The 15342-nt window shown below is 37.9% G+C and overlaps 1 protein-coding gene across 2 annotated transcripts in view; it reads right to left on the reverse strand.

Moving 5' to 3' along the window:
* Positions 1-6256: 6256 nt before the first annotated feature.
* SLA2 (Src like adaptor 2) overlaps positions 6257-15342 on the reverse strand; it is a 30089-nt gene continuing 21003 nt past the window's right edge. For both annotated transcript variants that reach the window (XM_063453272.1, XM_063453273.1), the window contains exons 5-8: positions 13758-13861; positions 11519-11668; positions 11125-11257; positions 6257-6968 (exon numbers count right to left, since the gene is read on the reverse strand). In XM_063453272.1, coding sequence (XP_063309342.1) covers positions 6818-6968; positions 11125-11257; positions 11519-11668; positions 13758-13861 — 538 coding nt within the window. In that variant the 3' untranslated portion in view covers positions 6257-6817. The remainder of the gene's footprint in view (positions 6969-11124; positions 11258-11518; positions 11669-13757; positions 13862-15342) is intronic.

Below are 15342 nucleotides of genomic sequence, written 5' to 3' on the forward strand. Positions count from 1 at the left end.
GTGTTTTACTGTAAGCTCATCCATGGTATAGTTATCTTCTATAGGTAGGTATTGTGTGTTTTACTATAAGCTCATCCATGTTATAGTTATCTTCTATAGGTAGGTATTGTGTTTTACTGTGAGCTCATCCATGGTATAGTTATCTTCTATAGGTAGGTATTGTGTGTTTTACTGTGAGCTCATCCATGGTATAGTTATCTTCTATAGGTAGGTATTATGTGTTTTACTGTAAGTTCATCCATGGTATAGTTATCTTCTATAGATAGGTATTGTGTGTTTTACCGTGAGCTCATCCATGGTATAGTTATCTTCTATAGGTAGGTATTGTGTGTTTTACTGTGAGCTTATCCATGGTATAGTTATCTTCCATAGGTAGGTATTGTGTGTTTTACTGTAAGCTCATCCATGGTATAGTTATCTTCTATAGGTAGGTATTGTGTGTTTTACTGTAAGCTCATCCATGTTATAGTTATCTTCTATAGGTAGGTATTGTGTTTTACTGTGAGCTCATCCATGGTATAGTTATCTTCTATAGGTAGGTATTGTGTGTTTTACTGTGAGCTCATCCATGGTAAAGTTATCTTCTATAGGTAGGTATTATGTGTTTTACTGTAAGTTCATCCATGGTATAGTTATCTTCTATAGGTAGGTATTGTGTATATTACTGTGAGCTCATCCATGGTGTAGTTATCTTCTATAGGTAGGTATTGTGTGTTTTACTGTGAGCTCATCCATGATATAGTTATCTTCTATAGGTAGGTATTGTGTGTTTTACTGTGAGCTCATCCATGGTATAGTTATCTTCTATAGGTAGGTATTGTGTGTTTTACTGTGAGATCATCCATGGTATAGTTATCTTCTATAGGTAGGTGTTGTGTGTTTTACTGTAAGCTCATCCATGTTATAGTTATCTTCTATAGGTAGGTATTGTGTTTTACTGTGAGCTCATCCATGGTTTAGTTATCTTCTATAGGTAGGTATTGTGTGTTTTACTGTGAGCTCATCCATGGTATAGTTATCTTCTAAATTTGCTAAAACGTCTTGTGAGGATGGTCCTTCAATTTTCAGGCAAGTTGCTGCTAGTACTCTCTGCTAGGGCAATCATGTTTAGTAGTTTTTGCTAATTTTCTGGCATTCCCTCAATTGGACGTGAAAGTAAGAAAGCAAAATGAATATTTTATGATGCAGGGAAGTAGCTAAATGCCAAATGCTAAAAGTGCACTGAATGGCTTAATTCCAATCCTTGCATTGTCATGAAACAGTTGAAAGGACACTTAAGGGTCAGGAACACATACATGTATTCCTGACCCTTTGGTGTTTAAACCACCATCTAGTCTCCCCCTTGCCTCCCTAAATATAGTAAAATCTTACTTGTTTTTAAGCCTGCAGCTGCTGCCTCTGCCCCTGATCTGCCTGCTTGGCTGCCATTATCAGAAGTGATTATGTAAACCAATCACAATGCTTTTACATATGATTGGCTGAGACTGTCAAGGAGGCAGATCAGGGGCAGAGCCAGCATAAATCAAATTCAGCCCTGGTCAATTAGCATCTCCTCATAGAGATTAATTGAATCAATGAGGAAAGTTTAGTGTCTGCAAGCAGAGGGTGGAGACACTGAATGGCACAGTGTGCAGCACTGCCCCAGGAAGCATCTCTAGCAGCCATCTGAGGAGTGGCCAGTGGAGTTATCACTAGGCTGTAATGTAAACAATGCATTTTCTCTGAAAAGACAGTGTTTACAGACAAAAAGCCTGAAGGTAATGATTCCACACACCAGAACAAATACAATAAGCTGTATTTGTTCTGGTGACTATAGTGTCCCTTTAAGGTGGGGGCACAAAAAAAATGTAAGCTGTGGTTTTAATATTTCCACCACCATATGGTATCTGTTAGTGACTTGTAAACGTGAAGCTGCGATTTTACTATGAAAATGCAAGGACAAATTATTTTTAAAGTTCCAACTAATATCCTACCCAGAATTAAAATAATTAATAACTGAATCAGTATAAAACTTCAATTTGCAGTTTACATAAAAGCGAGAAATATTTCTCTGTATATTAAAACCATCACTGGAAAACAGAAGGTAAATTGGGATTATGGACTACATTTTGTTTAGCATTAATTTGTCTCCTCCTCAACAAGAAATTCGAACTGGGGCCCTGGAACTTATAATGATGAAAGGATACGTCTGGCTGTCATATGTGACTGTTTTCCACTCTGACGCAGAGATCATTCATCAGTCATGGTACCCAGAGATCAATGTGGGCAGGGAAGCCCTGTGGGTGGTGAATTTCTCATGGTAAATGTCTATTGCTAACCTTGTTTCTATGGCTTTATAAAGTCTCTGTTCCTCTGCTTAAGATACTATATAATTAATTTTTCTATTTTTGACTTATTTTTCCACTATCACATCTCCAATATCCTTTATAAATTACCAATAATAATAATAATTTTATAAGTTACATCAGATTTTGAAATTTTACGTTATTGCATTGTTTTGTAATACAATAAATTCTATATATTTACCCTGGTATTTGTACTTTTTTGCTCCAAGTGTTTTCATTTCTTTAATAGTCCGATTGATGTCTAGGTTTAAAACAGAATACCAAACGAGAATTTGGGGAAATATTATACATAAAGTCACTGAGTGAGTTTTTTGTATTAAATTCCATAACATATACTGTAGAATCAAGTAGAGAAGGTACAAAATTTATCTGCTTTTTATTGCAAGAGACACCATAACCCATGTAGCTCGTTATTGTGGTTATGGAGCAAACACTGTTGGGTGTCAGGCAATATGGATGCACAAAGGAGAACACTAGGTACTGGGTCATGCAATGTAGAAGTAAAGGGAGATCGTAAAGGGTGGAAGGAAGAAGTTGCCAGGAAAATGCAGAGGCATATAAGAGGGAGCAGAGGGGTCCAACTGCCACCAGGGCTGCTGGTCTGGTGGGGCGCCCTACTGGAATGTTGGTGTACTGGCTGGTCATCGGGCAAACACTCGGTGGACTACTAGCAGCAGACCGTGTAAATAGCACTCTGTAGTGCATCAGAGAGTTGCCATGGGTTATCACAGCAATGCTCTGATGCCTTAATGACGGCTGACCTGAGGGAGACCTACACACAGGCTGCTCCTAACATGGAAGCAGACCAAATAATCAACCCACTAGACCACCAGGTCCCCTCCCTGGCCAAGGTAAGCAAGAGGTAGGAGGGGATAAACTTTAGTTTTGTTTTATTATGTGTATTTTTTTATGCCTAACCTAAAGCTCCTAACCCACCACAATGCTGCCCCTATCCACCCACAGTACTTTTCATATCCTCCCCACAGTAATTCCGCTACCCTCTCCAACACTGCCTCTTTCCTACAAAGTAAAGCCCCTAACTCCCCATAATACTGCCCATGTTCCATCACAATGCTGCCTCTTTTACCCCCTCAGTAATTTTTTTTAATGATTATCTTTTCAACATACCCTACATAACAGCCCGTTTTTACCACACTACGGTCCATATGCACCCACTCTGCAGCCTTTGTCTTCCAGTAGCCTATACATACGATAGCCCTATCTTCCATAAAAACATGTTAAAGTCCTAACACACTACAGCCACTACCCCTATACACTATAGCCTTTATCTCCCTCTATCATGCAGCCTATACATACTATAGCTCCTATCTTCCACTAACACACACGTTACAGTTCCTACACACTACAGCCACTACCACCATACACTAAAGCCTTTATGCTGCCATATGCACAGACACTACAGGCTCTATTTACCCCCAGACAAACACTACAACTCCTATCCACATACAGACTACAGTCCCTAACTCCTCCACACACTACACCACAAACAGCCCTATCCATACACACTACACCCCATAAGCAGCCTCCACCCACAACTCAACTCACAAACAGAGGTCCCACATACACGCAATTCCAAAGGCCATGTCCCCACAAACAAACAACACCACAAGAGGTGTCCCCTTAGAGACATACTACACTAATGCATCTTTAGAGATATACGACACCACAAGCAGTATCCCTACAAACACACAATACTACAAGCAGCCTACACACAACACCACCCTAATAAAAGACTTGGATTAGGAATTTGGTTGAAATAGCTGGCCACCCAGTCGCTAATCCAATAAAGGGGAATCTGGCACAGGTCCACCATGCCCCTGGCACCTAAAAAATCTATAAAGTAAGGGGGGCCATAGTCTTCCTGTGCCCCTGTCAAGGTACCTGTTATAACATGTCAGACTGGGAATCTCCTCCTGAAGGAGAGGGACCGTCCTCAGTCTCCTCCCTATCTCCGCAGTGGTTCCAATGCCGGCTGCTGTGGCCCTGCCCCTTTTTATGACAATGAAATAGTCCGTTTTGGGGGCGTGGCTATCTAATTAAAGAGCCACGATGTATAAAGAGCTATAAGGCTTTGAATCATTGACCTGTTGTGGTTCAAAGTTACTTTGTTCACTATAGTGCATTTTCTGGTTTGTGATACTTGGTATTTTGACTTCGGCTCTGGTTTGACTATTTTGTATTCTCCTTCCCTGTGACTCAGCTTTTATTGTATCGCTTTTTTTGTTTTCTGACTTCCTTGACCTTGTCTTAGCGTTAGTCTGGCCACTCTAAGGTCTGGTATACATTTTATAATATTTGCACAATGCGTATTGGATCCCTTTGTCATTCCTGACAGCCCCCATCTGTGGCCAGTGGGTGGGGGCTATTAAACAGAATTAACAGGGGAGGGCATAATGTTCCCACAGCCCCCACCCATAGGTGGAAGCTCTCATAGTAAAGTAGTGTCAACCCCACCCCAGCAACCATCCATCAACTGAAGGATAAGGCAAGACAAGTTTTTACACGTTTTTATAGTTCTCATATTCTCTGTTTTATTTTACGTATAGGTTTTTCTTCTCCAAATGTTATGTTTTTCTTTGCTTTGAATATCCATAACATATAAGTGATCTTTATGTTCTCCTTCACAGCAGATATCCCTTTTGGGACATATACATGTACATCTTATACTTCTTGTTTGTTTCATAATATATTGCTTTGTGAAAATTGGGGTTTATTTTCTAACTATATTCTTTAGTAGATAGATAGATAGATGATTGATAGATAGATAGATAGATAGATACGTAGATAGATGATTGATAGATAGATAGATAGATGATTGATAGATAGATAGATAGATAGATAGATACGTAGATAGATGATTGATAGATAGATAGATGGATGGATAGATAGATAGATACATAGGTAGATAGATAGATGGATGGATAGATAGATAGATAGATACATAGGTAGATAGATAGATAGATAGATGCAATTATGTGGTTACCACTAAATGTTGTTACATTGGAAATACCAAACTACCCACTTGTTTACACTATTCTGCACACATTTATTTTGTTTTCCATGTGTCATATGGCTTAAAAAATGTATTTCAAGAAAGACCAACACAAAGCTGGACCTTGAGCATTCAAGATTCTATGTTAAACTTGGTTCACATAATGATCTGTACCAGGGATATTTAGACAAGGAGAGCCTACAACCTACTCATTGTCACTCAAGAAGTATAAGTTGTGGACACTTACAAAATTATCAAAGTATACATTTTTTATTTATTCCTTTAACATGTTCATTACAATCATACTTCTGTTACGTAGCAAAGTGTTTTGAGACCTTGACATGAATAATATGTAGCACCTAATTGAATGGGGTAAATATTAAAAAATGTATTCCCTAGAAACAAGCGTGGTCTATAGTTAGTTTTTTGTCTATAATATGTTTTAAGATACAGACTTAAAAACATCAGTTAATGTCATGATTATTATGGAAGAATTTACTTTTATATTGTTTGTCTTCTTCTTAGTAGACATCTACCCTCTTTGCATTGTTCCTCATGTTTATTCGCTAAAGTGTAAATAACCAAAAATTTAAAAACCAAAAATTTAAAAAATAAATGTTATACCAAAACAGTCAAACTGGAGAAAAAAAAATCTCTAATACAGCTGTTTTCATTTTGGCTATTTTGGCCTACATTTTAAAAATGAACGTTAAAGGCTGAACTTGATAAACTCGAGCTTTTCAACGGCCTACATTACTATGGAACCATGAATCCTCAACACTCCACAATTTACTCTATAACCAAATCTTTTATCTTTCTCTAGTCCTGAACCATTTACTTATGTGTCAAATATGTTCAGGTGAAACGTTTCCGGTACTCTAGAACTTCACATGGTAAGTGGTCATAATTATATAATTGGTCCCACACAGGCTTCCCATTCAAGCAATTTGAAGCCACATAATATAAACCTCATATTGCTGCTAGTCTGGTACTAGACTATTTAGAGCAACTGTACATAACGGGGTAAAAATAATGATTTATTCAACAAAAACAATCATTATATAAAATACATTTCTTTACTGTAGATTTTGAGTCTAGGGATTTTAGAATTCTACTGCTTTATATACAATTTTATAATCTGACATTTCCCCTCTACTATTGTAGAATAAGACAACAAAGAATACAATACAGAATAATAAAATACAATATAAGATATGTACACATAAAGTGCAGCACAGCTGCAATAAATATAATTTTGTAAAAATTAGAATTCATTTTGTAGTATAGTATTGACAAGAAGTTGCATCTTGCAACGTTTGAGCTGTTCCAGAACAGTTCAAGACTGATCATATTTAAGGAAGTTCATTCATTTCCAGAGCTCCACCCAAAAAGTTTTGAAACCATTTTGAAGGCATGTCTGGCAGTAGAATATCATCATGAATCGTTCCGGCTGTAATTACTAAAATGTCCTCCATAAGTGTTCTCTTTCTGCAGCACTTTTTGAATTAAAGTCTTCCGTCATGAACATGTAAGAACTGACTGCTTCTCGGAGTCCAAGGCTGACCGGACAATCTTCACCTAATCCATTGTCTTCCTTAAAGAGTGCAGAGCTGGGGGCGATCATGAAAAATATAAAATATGAATATTAAAAACAAAAACAAGAAGACTATAGATCTGGAAATGAATACAAGCATTTGAAAAAAATACACATAAGAAGCTAGATTAACAATCTATAGAAACATCCTTTATTTTAATTTATTATCTTTACTAACTGGTTCAAAATATACTTAACATGTAAACATAATGTGTTCTACCATATAGAGAGGCACACCACCTAAAGTCCCCAAGCAGACACTGAGCAACGGCTGTCGAGCCCACCTCAGCGCCTCTCACGTGCACAGGCCACGCTTGCTCATAGATGACACACTCCTCCTGATACAACACTTTTAACTTTGCTCCAAGTACCGTCTCAAAATTATACTAACGATGCTAGCAAACCATCCGCACACACACGCGTGCAGCCCCTTAATTCAAATGTAGTGTCGGGATAACGGAGGTGACCACTACAGTTACAAAAGCATATTTTATTTAACAATGTTATCTTTACCCTTTATTTCGATACCTAGCCTCTCAGCCCTTCATGCAAGCACAACATGATTATCTGCTCAGCGTGCACAAAAGCATACTGCTCTTGCTACTCATGCTAGCCTAGTAATTGTTTAGCTTGGTATATTAACCTGCAGTTCTGTAAGCCCCACCAAAATGCAATATGTTTAGCGAGGTGTGCGAACCAAGCGCCTCATATAAGATCCAGAAAGGGGTTACAAGGAGCTTTTGATTTTGGTTTTGCTTTGTTTTCCTTGGATTTGTTAATCAACAAATGCATTTCGGATCTTAGGGTAAATGCCTAAAAATAACCCATCTTGAATATTCTATGGTATGCTTCCATGGCAATTTTTTTTTTTTTTTTTATTTTTTTTTTTTTTTTTCTATAAATCAATTTATTTCTGATGAGTGATCTTGTTAATGGGCATCTGTATTGTAATCAATGTTAGACTTTGTCGGCTTTTTATGTAAATTGAAATACTTTCCCCATGACTCCATGTGTTTCTGAATATTCGTTTAACTTTAGGAGATGGGTTCACTGTGACCTTGTGAGTTTGCCTTTGAAAATAGATGTGATTAAATTATTCTAAAGCTATATGCATTTTGTCGGCATCCGGTGTTGAATGGCAGTGGGCAAAGTCTGAGTTAGAAAGTACGAGAGAGACGACTTGGCAGCCAAAAACAGCCAGCGACATCATCTTGGCTCACATTCATGCTCGGTTTACTTTCAGTCCAAAAATCCTGCCAGATCGGTCTGCTTATATGTAGAATCCTGATAAAGTTCTCTTGTATGGACAGAAATTCCCTGAAATAGTCTTACTGACATGCATCGTTGCACCATCAGTTCCTGGAGACTTCTCTCTAGAGTCTTGAAAATCCAGACATCAGAGAACAATAGGGCGATAGAATTCTGATTTTAAGAAGGTCAGATGATTTATAATACAAAAATGACTTGTCTTGCTAAAGGGGGGCCTGTTAAGAGAAAGGAAAGTAAAAAGACAAACTGAGGGTTGAGAAGAGTTCAGTAACAATTCAAAGTGAATTTCAAATTTTAGACCAAATCTTTGGGAATTTTGCAGTTCTGCTAGTTTGGTCTTACGTTAGAAATTCACTTTAGATTTCCAACAATTCTCATTCTAGTAAATAACCACGACAGGGTTATTCACTTAAAGGTGCATTCTCAGGAATTCAAGGTAAATTTCCCATTTTAGATTTTTCAGTTCTGTTGGTTGTTTTTTTTTTTTTTTTGGCTTGGAATTTGAGGTTCCCAGTGAATTCCTAATAATGTACACTATAGTCAATGACTCTGTAATTAAAGAGGTTGACCTATTTTTAAATTCTTTATTTTTCATCATGCAGGGGTTAACAAACTTTTGACAGTGCCACAACAGCATATTCAAGCAGATATTAAACACATTATTGGTACATTTATGGCATGGAAATAACTGCACATTTTATAGATTATTTAACAAGCTTTGACATGCGCTTTTATCTGTAGCGCTCTGTAGCATAAAATTGTGTATATCACACAATGCAGTTTGGTGTATTCATCTTTGGTGCACAGTGATAAGGCAAGTATGAAAAGGGATGTCATAGGTTATATATATATAGATTTTTCAGTGCATTTATGTGGTCTGGCTGTGTGAGTGGTCTTAATGGGAGAGAACAGGTAGTCAGACTGTGGTTATATATATGTGAGAATGGCAGGGAAGTTGAGAGGTGGTAACAGGCTAATCCTATTAGGAAACGCTAGTCTCTCCAGAGCCTGCAATGCTTATGTCTGGCTTATATCTTGTGCCATCGCTTGGCAGTTAGTGCTGCCTGTATATGGGAGCCCATCATTCTTCATGCTTCATGCTTGGCACGGCTTTGCTTCTCACCCGGCGTGTTGCTGATCGCTATGCATATGCTTCTGTGCAAGCCTTCGTTGGCAGCGCCGCCATCTTGGGTGCTCCTTGAGTGCCAGTGTCTCGGCGTTGTGTTCAGGACGTGGAGCCTGTATGTGGCAGGGTTCTTCCTCCTCCCCCTCCTGACCTGCTGTTGTGAGGTGCTCTGCTGGGGTCGTTTGTGCAGGGTCGGTTGGTGAAGTGCTCTCGTCGGCGCCATTTGACACGGTAGGCCTTGTGTGTTCCGGGTGTCTTAAGCTCTTCCCGGCCCGAACTCTCCCCCGTGGGGACCGGGATGACCCCCCCGGCCCAGAGGGGGGGAAGCGGGACCGGCAGGCGACTCTTCCAGTCGGCTCATGGCAGTTGGAGAGGGATGCATGGTGGCGGCCGTCCACCCCGCTCCTCCTCCGAGTAGGCCGCAGCCCCAAAGTCTCGTACTGCCTCCAGGGGGTCTGAAACTCCCGATCTCGGGTTCTGCCGCCTCTGCCGCGACCGTGTGGGTATCTTGTGGGTTAAGTTTGAGACGTTGGCTTCTGAGAGTAGCCTAAGAGGCCAGATTGCTCCGGAGCCTCTCCAGCATGCGACCGGTCAGCATGGCGGTCCGGCCCCGCCCCCCCTTCCATGGCAATTTTAACCTAATACTTCATGAAGCGGACCTCTTGCATTGCATACATCGAGCCCAACTCACCTGATGAACCATGTCTTTAGCGTCTAATCTGTACACCAAATGTGTCCCGCATATCTAACATATCCTCCCTCCATATAAAAATGCCTGTATGTTGAATGACCTTACCAACATAATCCCCATGTTCATAGTTAAGGCTTTATGCCTTTCTAGCAATGTTAAGACATGGTATATAGTGGAACTGTCACACACGTACCATTGCATGTTTTTCAAGCCTGTATATAATATGTTTTCGTTGCACAATATAAAAACAAAAATGAGGCATAAATGTCGTGGAAATGTACAACTTTAATGTCATTGCTGTACCGGCCCTACATTGTGTATCATTTGTATATTTCACTTTCTCCATTCTGTAACCCAACTTGTATGCCTTAATAAAAGAAAGAGTGACAAAAAAAAAAATATATACTTAACATGTATACCTGTGTTTGTGATTATATTGTTTGAATGTGTGAGGGACTGTAAATCTTATTAAACTAATTTATCCTAACAAGTAAGATCATGTGACACCGTAGTTATGGTTGTTGCCCCCCTCTTTAAATGCATAGGTTTCACATACACATTGTTAGTACCTTAATGCCTCCCAACATAGGAGAGATCATATACCCTTGTTAAAAAAAAAACTCCCACGCCTATGACAACATAAGTTCTTTTAAATCTTTATGGGATCTGCCCCCCATCTTACCTTCAATGGTTCAACTGCTTTGTAATGGTGTAACCTCAAAGGTTTTTTTTTTGGTTTTTTTTTATGAATATAAAAATATCCAGCCTGACTATAACCTAGCCGAGAGCCTGACCTGTCTCTTTCATTATTTAATTAGTTTCAATGTTGTTGTTTTTTCATTTGTAGCATTTGTTTTCAAAATTCTACAGGCTAAATATACCTTTTGAATATGTTCTAAAATGTATTCAGACATGAGGTTTTTAGTGCTTATAAAAGTGAACTTTGTTTTTTTGTACAATATTCAGATTATTTTTTTTTTAGGTTTGCAATGCATTAGTGATTGTCACTAAAATGGCACATGCATTTTAGTGCATTTTACTACATTTTCTTTTTGTTTTCTCATTCTTAAATGCGTTAACTCTTACCTATCTAGTTCTTTCCAATTAAGAGTCGGGTTCCGGACCATCACCGGTTCATAATCACTGTGAATCACTGAATTGTTAATTCCTAATATAACGCAAGGTTCCTTCAAAACGCAGCATATGCCGTCCGCTGATTCTGAAAAACAAGTTTGTAAATAAATAAATGTTAGAACAGAAACAAGAAAAAATTTATTTATTTAAAAATATTACTTTTCAAAGGTAATGACATGACTCATGCTGGTAAGAGATTGAGTCACTAATCCAATCATGATCAGACCTTAATACTCTAGCTCTTGTGAACTATGTTTGCCATAATGCATAGCCAGCCAGTACAGCAGATGAAAATTCTCTACAACAGATGGAGCAGTAAAAGTTTGATAAACTCCTATTTATTTACCCCAGTAGTAATCCACCAATTCTTGAAGCGTTGGAAAGGTCAAACGAGGAGAAATATAGAACCAACCATTTTCTAGGCTATTGATACGGTAATGTTTGATTCCATCCCGTGAAGCTTGATTGGCTCGTCTGATGGACAAACTGAAACACCCTATAAGGCCAAGAAGATGGTGTCAAAATATATTACAATAGAATTCAGTATACAATATACCATTTTGTGAAATATCCCAATATTTTTAGATATATCAACTCAAAACTTACATATCGAAGACATGGTATCGATAAATTAGGTGCATCTCTATCCAAAATTTCTCTAGTAGTACAGGTCTACTTTTTTTGATATTTAACTTTTGCATGAGCTTGACCCATTGGTTTATTTGAGCTGTACGTAGCTACCAGGATTAAATTATTTGAAAACAACAGAACAAGCAGTGTATTTTGAGTTTAAAGAAATTTTGTCAAGCAATAAGGAAGTGATCTGATCTCTCTTTAAACTTAAATTTCGCCACCAAACACCGGCAAAAGAGTTGTATAGAAACTCTATACAAAATAAATCAAAGGTCAGAAAACATTCGGCAATTTTTCATTTTTTTTTTAAATAAATACTCGGCACACAAGGAACATGAAGGCTCTGTCGGAGTGAACTTCAAACCACAAATCAGCATGTTCCCTGTTATCTGACAGTAAACTCTAACCCACTAACTACCAAACTATGAGACTGATCACATGAAAGACGAGTCTTGTCATGCAGGGTATAACTTTACACTCCTCCACCAACGTATTATTTCTTTACATTTAAGTTGCTAGAATTCGACAGTAGAAATATCTATTTAAAATGTAATTTCCACAGACTTGGAATATGATTTTCAGTACAGGAAAGGCCGAGTGGCAAACAGTAATGCCCCTTTAAGATAAGACTTGGAAACTTGGTAACACACAACAGTTGCTTGTATTATCTAGGCCGAATTACACTGCACCTGCTCGTATTAACTACTTGGTTTCCTGTGCTTTTCGTCTTTACAGCATCCTTTCCACAACTTATACCACATTATGTTTAACAGGTGTGAGGACTTCCTGAATTCAGATAGCAAATGTAAAATACATTCACAAGTAAAACTGGCTGCATACCCCTGAGCCTGACCTCTGACATAGTACCGAATATCATATTTTAGCTGTGCAATTACATGTGTTCCAATATTTATTTTATGATTCCGGGTTATCTTTGGACAACAGTGAATGTTTACAAGTTGGAGTCCAATAAAACAGACTGGACAATACAAAAAATAGTCTCATCGCCACGTTTATGTTGTGTATTACAGGAAAGATGTGGGTGGCATATATTATCGCAGCTCAAAATCCGCTCATATTAGACAAAATATTTGTATGTCTCCCTGTCCGTACTGTTTGTTTATATATATATATATTTTTTTTTTCTATTTATTTATTTATTTATTTATTTTTAATAAAATGGCCAACCTCAACCTAAAAATAAGTTACACTGATGTCCTGGCACATTATCCTTTGATTGCCCACTGCTGTATAACACACGCCAGTGCCAGCTGGCAATTCGGACTGTGGTGACTTGTTCTGTATAGCCTAGATCTCCAGTAATTATCTAAATCAGATATATGTGTGTTCAGGGCTGGATTCTATGACTTAAGATGGGTTTACATCTTGCAATTTAATATAGACAGAGTATAGTCACTGGAGAAGAAGCATTCAACCCTTCCTCCATTAATCCATCATTCCAACCCTCCCTCCATCAATCCATCCATCCATCCATCATTCCAACACTTCCTCCACCAATCCATCATTCCAACCCTTCCTCCATCAATCCACCATCCATCTATCCATCATTCCAACTCTTCCTCCATCAATCCATCCATCCAACCCTTTCTCCATCATTCCAACCCTTCCTTCCTCCATACAGCCATCCAACCCTTCCTCCATCAATCCATCCATGCATCCAACCCTTCCTTCCTCCATCCAGCCATCCAACCCTTCCTCCATCAATCCATCCATCCATCCATCCATCCAACCCTTCCTCCCTCCATCCATCCATCCATGCAACCCTTCCTCCCTCCATCCATCCATCCATCCATCCAACCCTTCCTCCCTCCCTCCATCCATCATTCCAACGCTTCCTCCCTCCAGCCACCCATCCAGCCCTTTCTCCATCCCTTCATCTAGTCCTCTGTTTCATGCCCTTGTATAATGCAATTAGTCATTCAGTAACTTACCTTTTCTAGTTTCGCTTTCTCGTATCAAAAAGGAACCGACGTGGTTGCCATTTAGCATTAGCAATTCTTCAGCTTTTTCCCGATTTATACCACTATAAAGCCAGCTAACAAAAATAAAGCAGGGAACTTGTGATTAAGATTCTGTATTATTTCTTATTAGATAAACAGTAAAAAAAAAAAAAGATTCTTATAAAACTAAACATGCAATTTGATTTATTTTGTATATATATATATATATATATATATATATATATCAAAGGCGTTACTCACTATATAATGAAATGTTCTGAATTAACTCATTTGCAAATTTTAAATATATGTGTTAGGAAAACAATAACGTTTTTGAATGTTTTTAGCTTTGTTATATTGCCTAAAATTTTGGATATAGGCCATCTTCCATTATAGTTTGTAGATTGAGGTAACAATAAACCCTTTGCATACCAGTGAGCTAAGGGAAATAATATCTTAGCATTATCTATAACATTGGCACTCCGATATATTATAAGCATTTGTCATATCACTAACATGCAATTTCTGATGACCGTTTAGGACCAAAAATCACAGTGATGGCCTACCTTAACCAACTAGGGGTTTCCTGGTTACATTTTCCATGATGTGAACTTATTCTTAAGGCTGTCTGAGCATATTTGGAAATTTAATTCAGAAACATTTGGGATCCAAAGCTTAACATCAATGACTTGCAATGTCTACCAATCAAGCGAGATTCTTCTAATGGAAACTACATCTCTAGATTGTCCATCAGGTATTCCAGGAGACTCTTCAAATAGTAATATCTATAGGGAACATTCTAAATGTGTCGTTTACATAGTTTGCTTTAAGTTGATCTGTTTGGGCCTAAGATTTTAAATTCCATTTTGAATTCTAAACAGTTCACACTTCAGGGAACAACTTGGTAAGAGTCAAAGTTTTGTATATATTCCAATTTGTGATAGGCCCTCTTTAGACCCCAAAACTCTGAGGGTCAAGCAGACCATCAGTGGTTACAGTATATGAATACGGAACAAGTTACTGGCTGTAAATAAAAACTCAATGTCTGTACTGGGAGTTTTCACCTTTGTTTAGTTTCATATTTGTTCCTATTTATTTAGAACATTTTAGTTTTGATTCCTGTTTTGGTCTTGCTGTGTTATATGACTATTTTAAGGCTACAAATGGGGGAATGGAAACACTTAATTTACGTTTTTTGCCAAGGCACAATATGCATAAAAAAAACCACATCCACTTTTATGTCTTGGAAAATGAGGATCCGTGAGCAGTTACATTTGAAATATTATTTTAAGCTGATATTAGTCACAGCACATATTAACCTACGGAAAACCACGGATGGCAATTATGCATGTAGGCATGTAGTTATGTATTCAAGTTTGCTGAAATTTTTAAAAAAAAATAAATCCAAAAATATGTTTAATTGTTATTTTCATTATGAAATATTTGATGGTGAATTGATTTATATTAAAAAATGTTTCAGCCTGATATTTTGATGTATACTTTGCGACACAGGTTGACTATAAACAATCCATATTCCAGTATTTGAAATAATACAACCCTGAAGTATGCGTCTGTC

Source organism: Pelobates fuscus, chromosome 5, assembly GCF_036172605.1.
Source record: "Pelobates fuscus isolate aPelFus1 chromosome 5, aPelFus1.pri, whole genome shotgun sequence".
Taxonomy (NCBI): domain Eukaryota; kingdom Metazoa; phylum Chordata; class Amphibia; order Anura; family Pelobatidae; genus Pelobates; species Pelobates fuscus.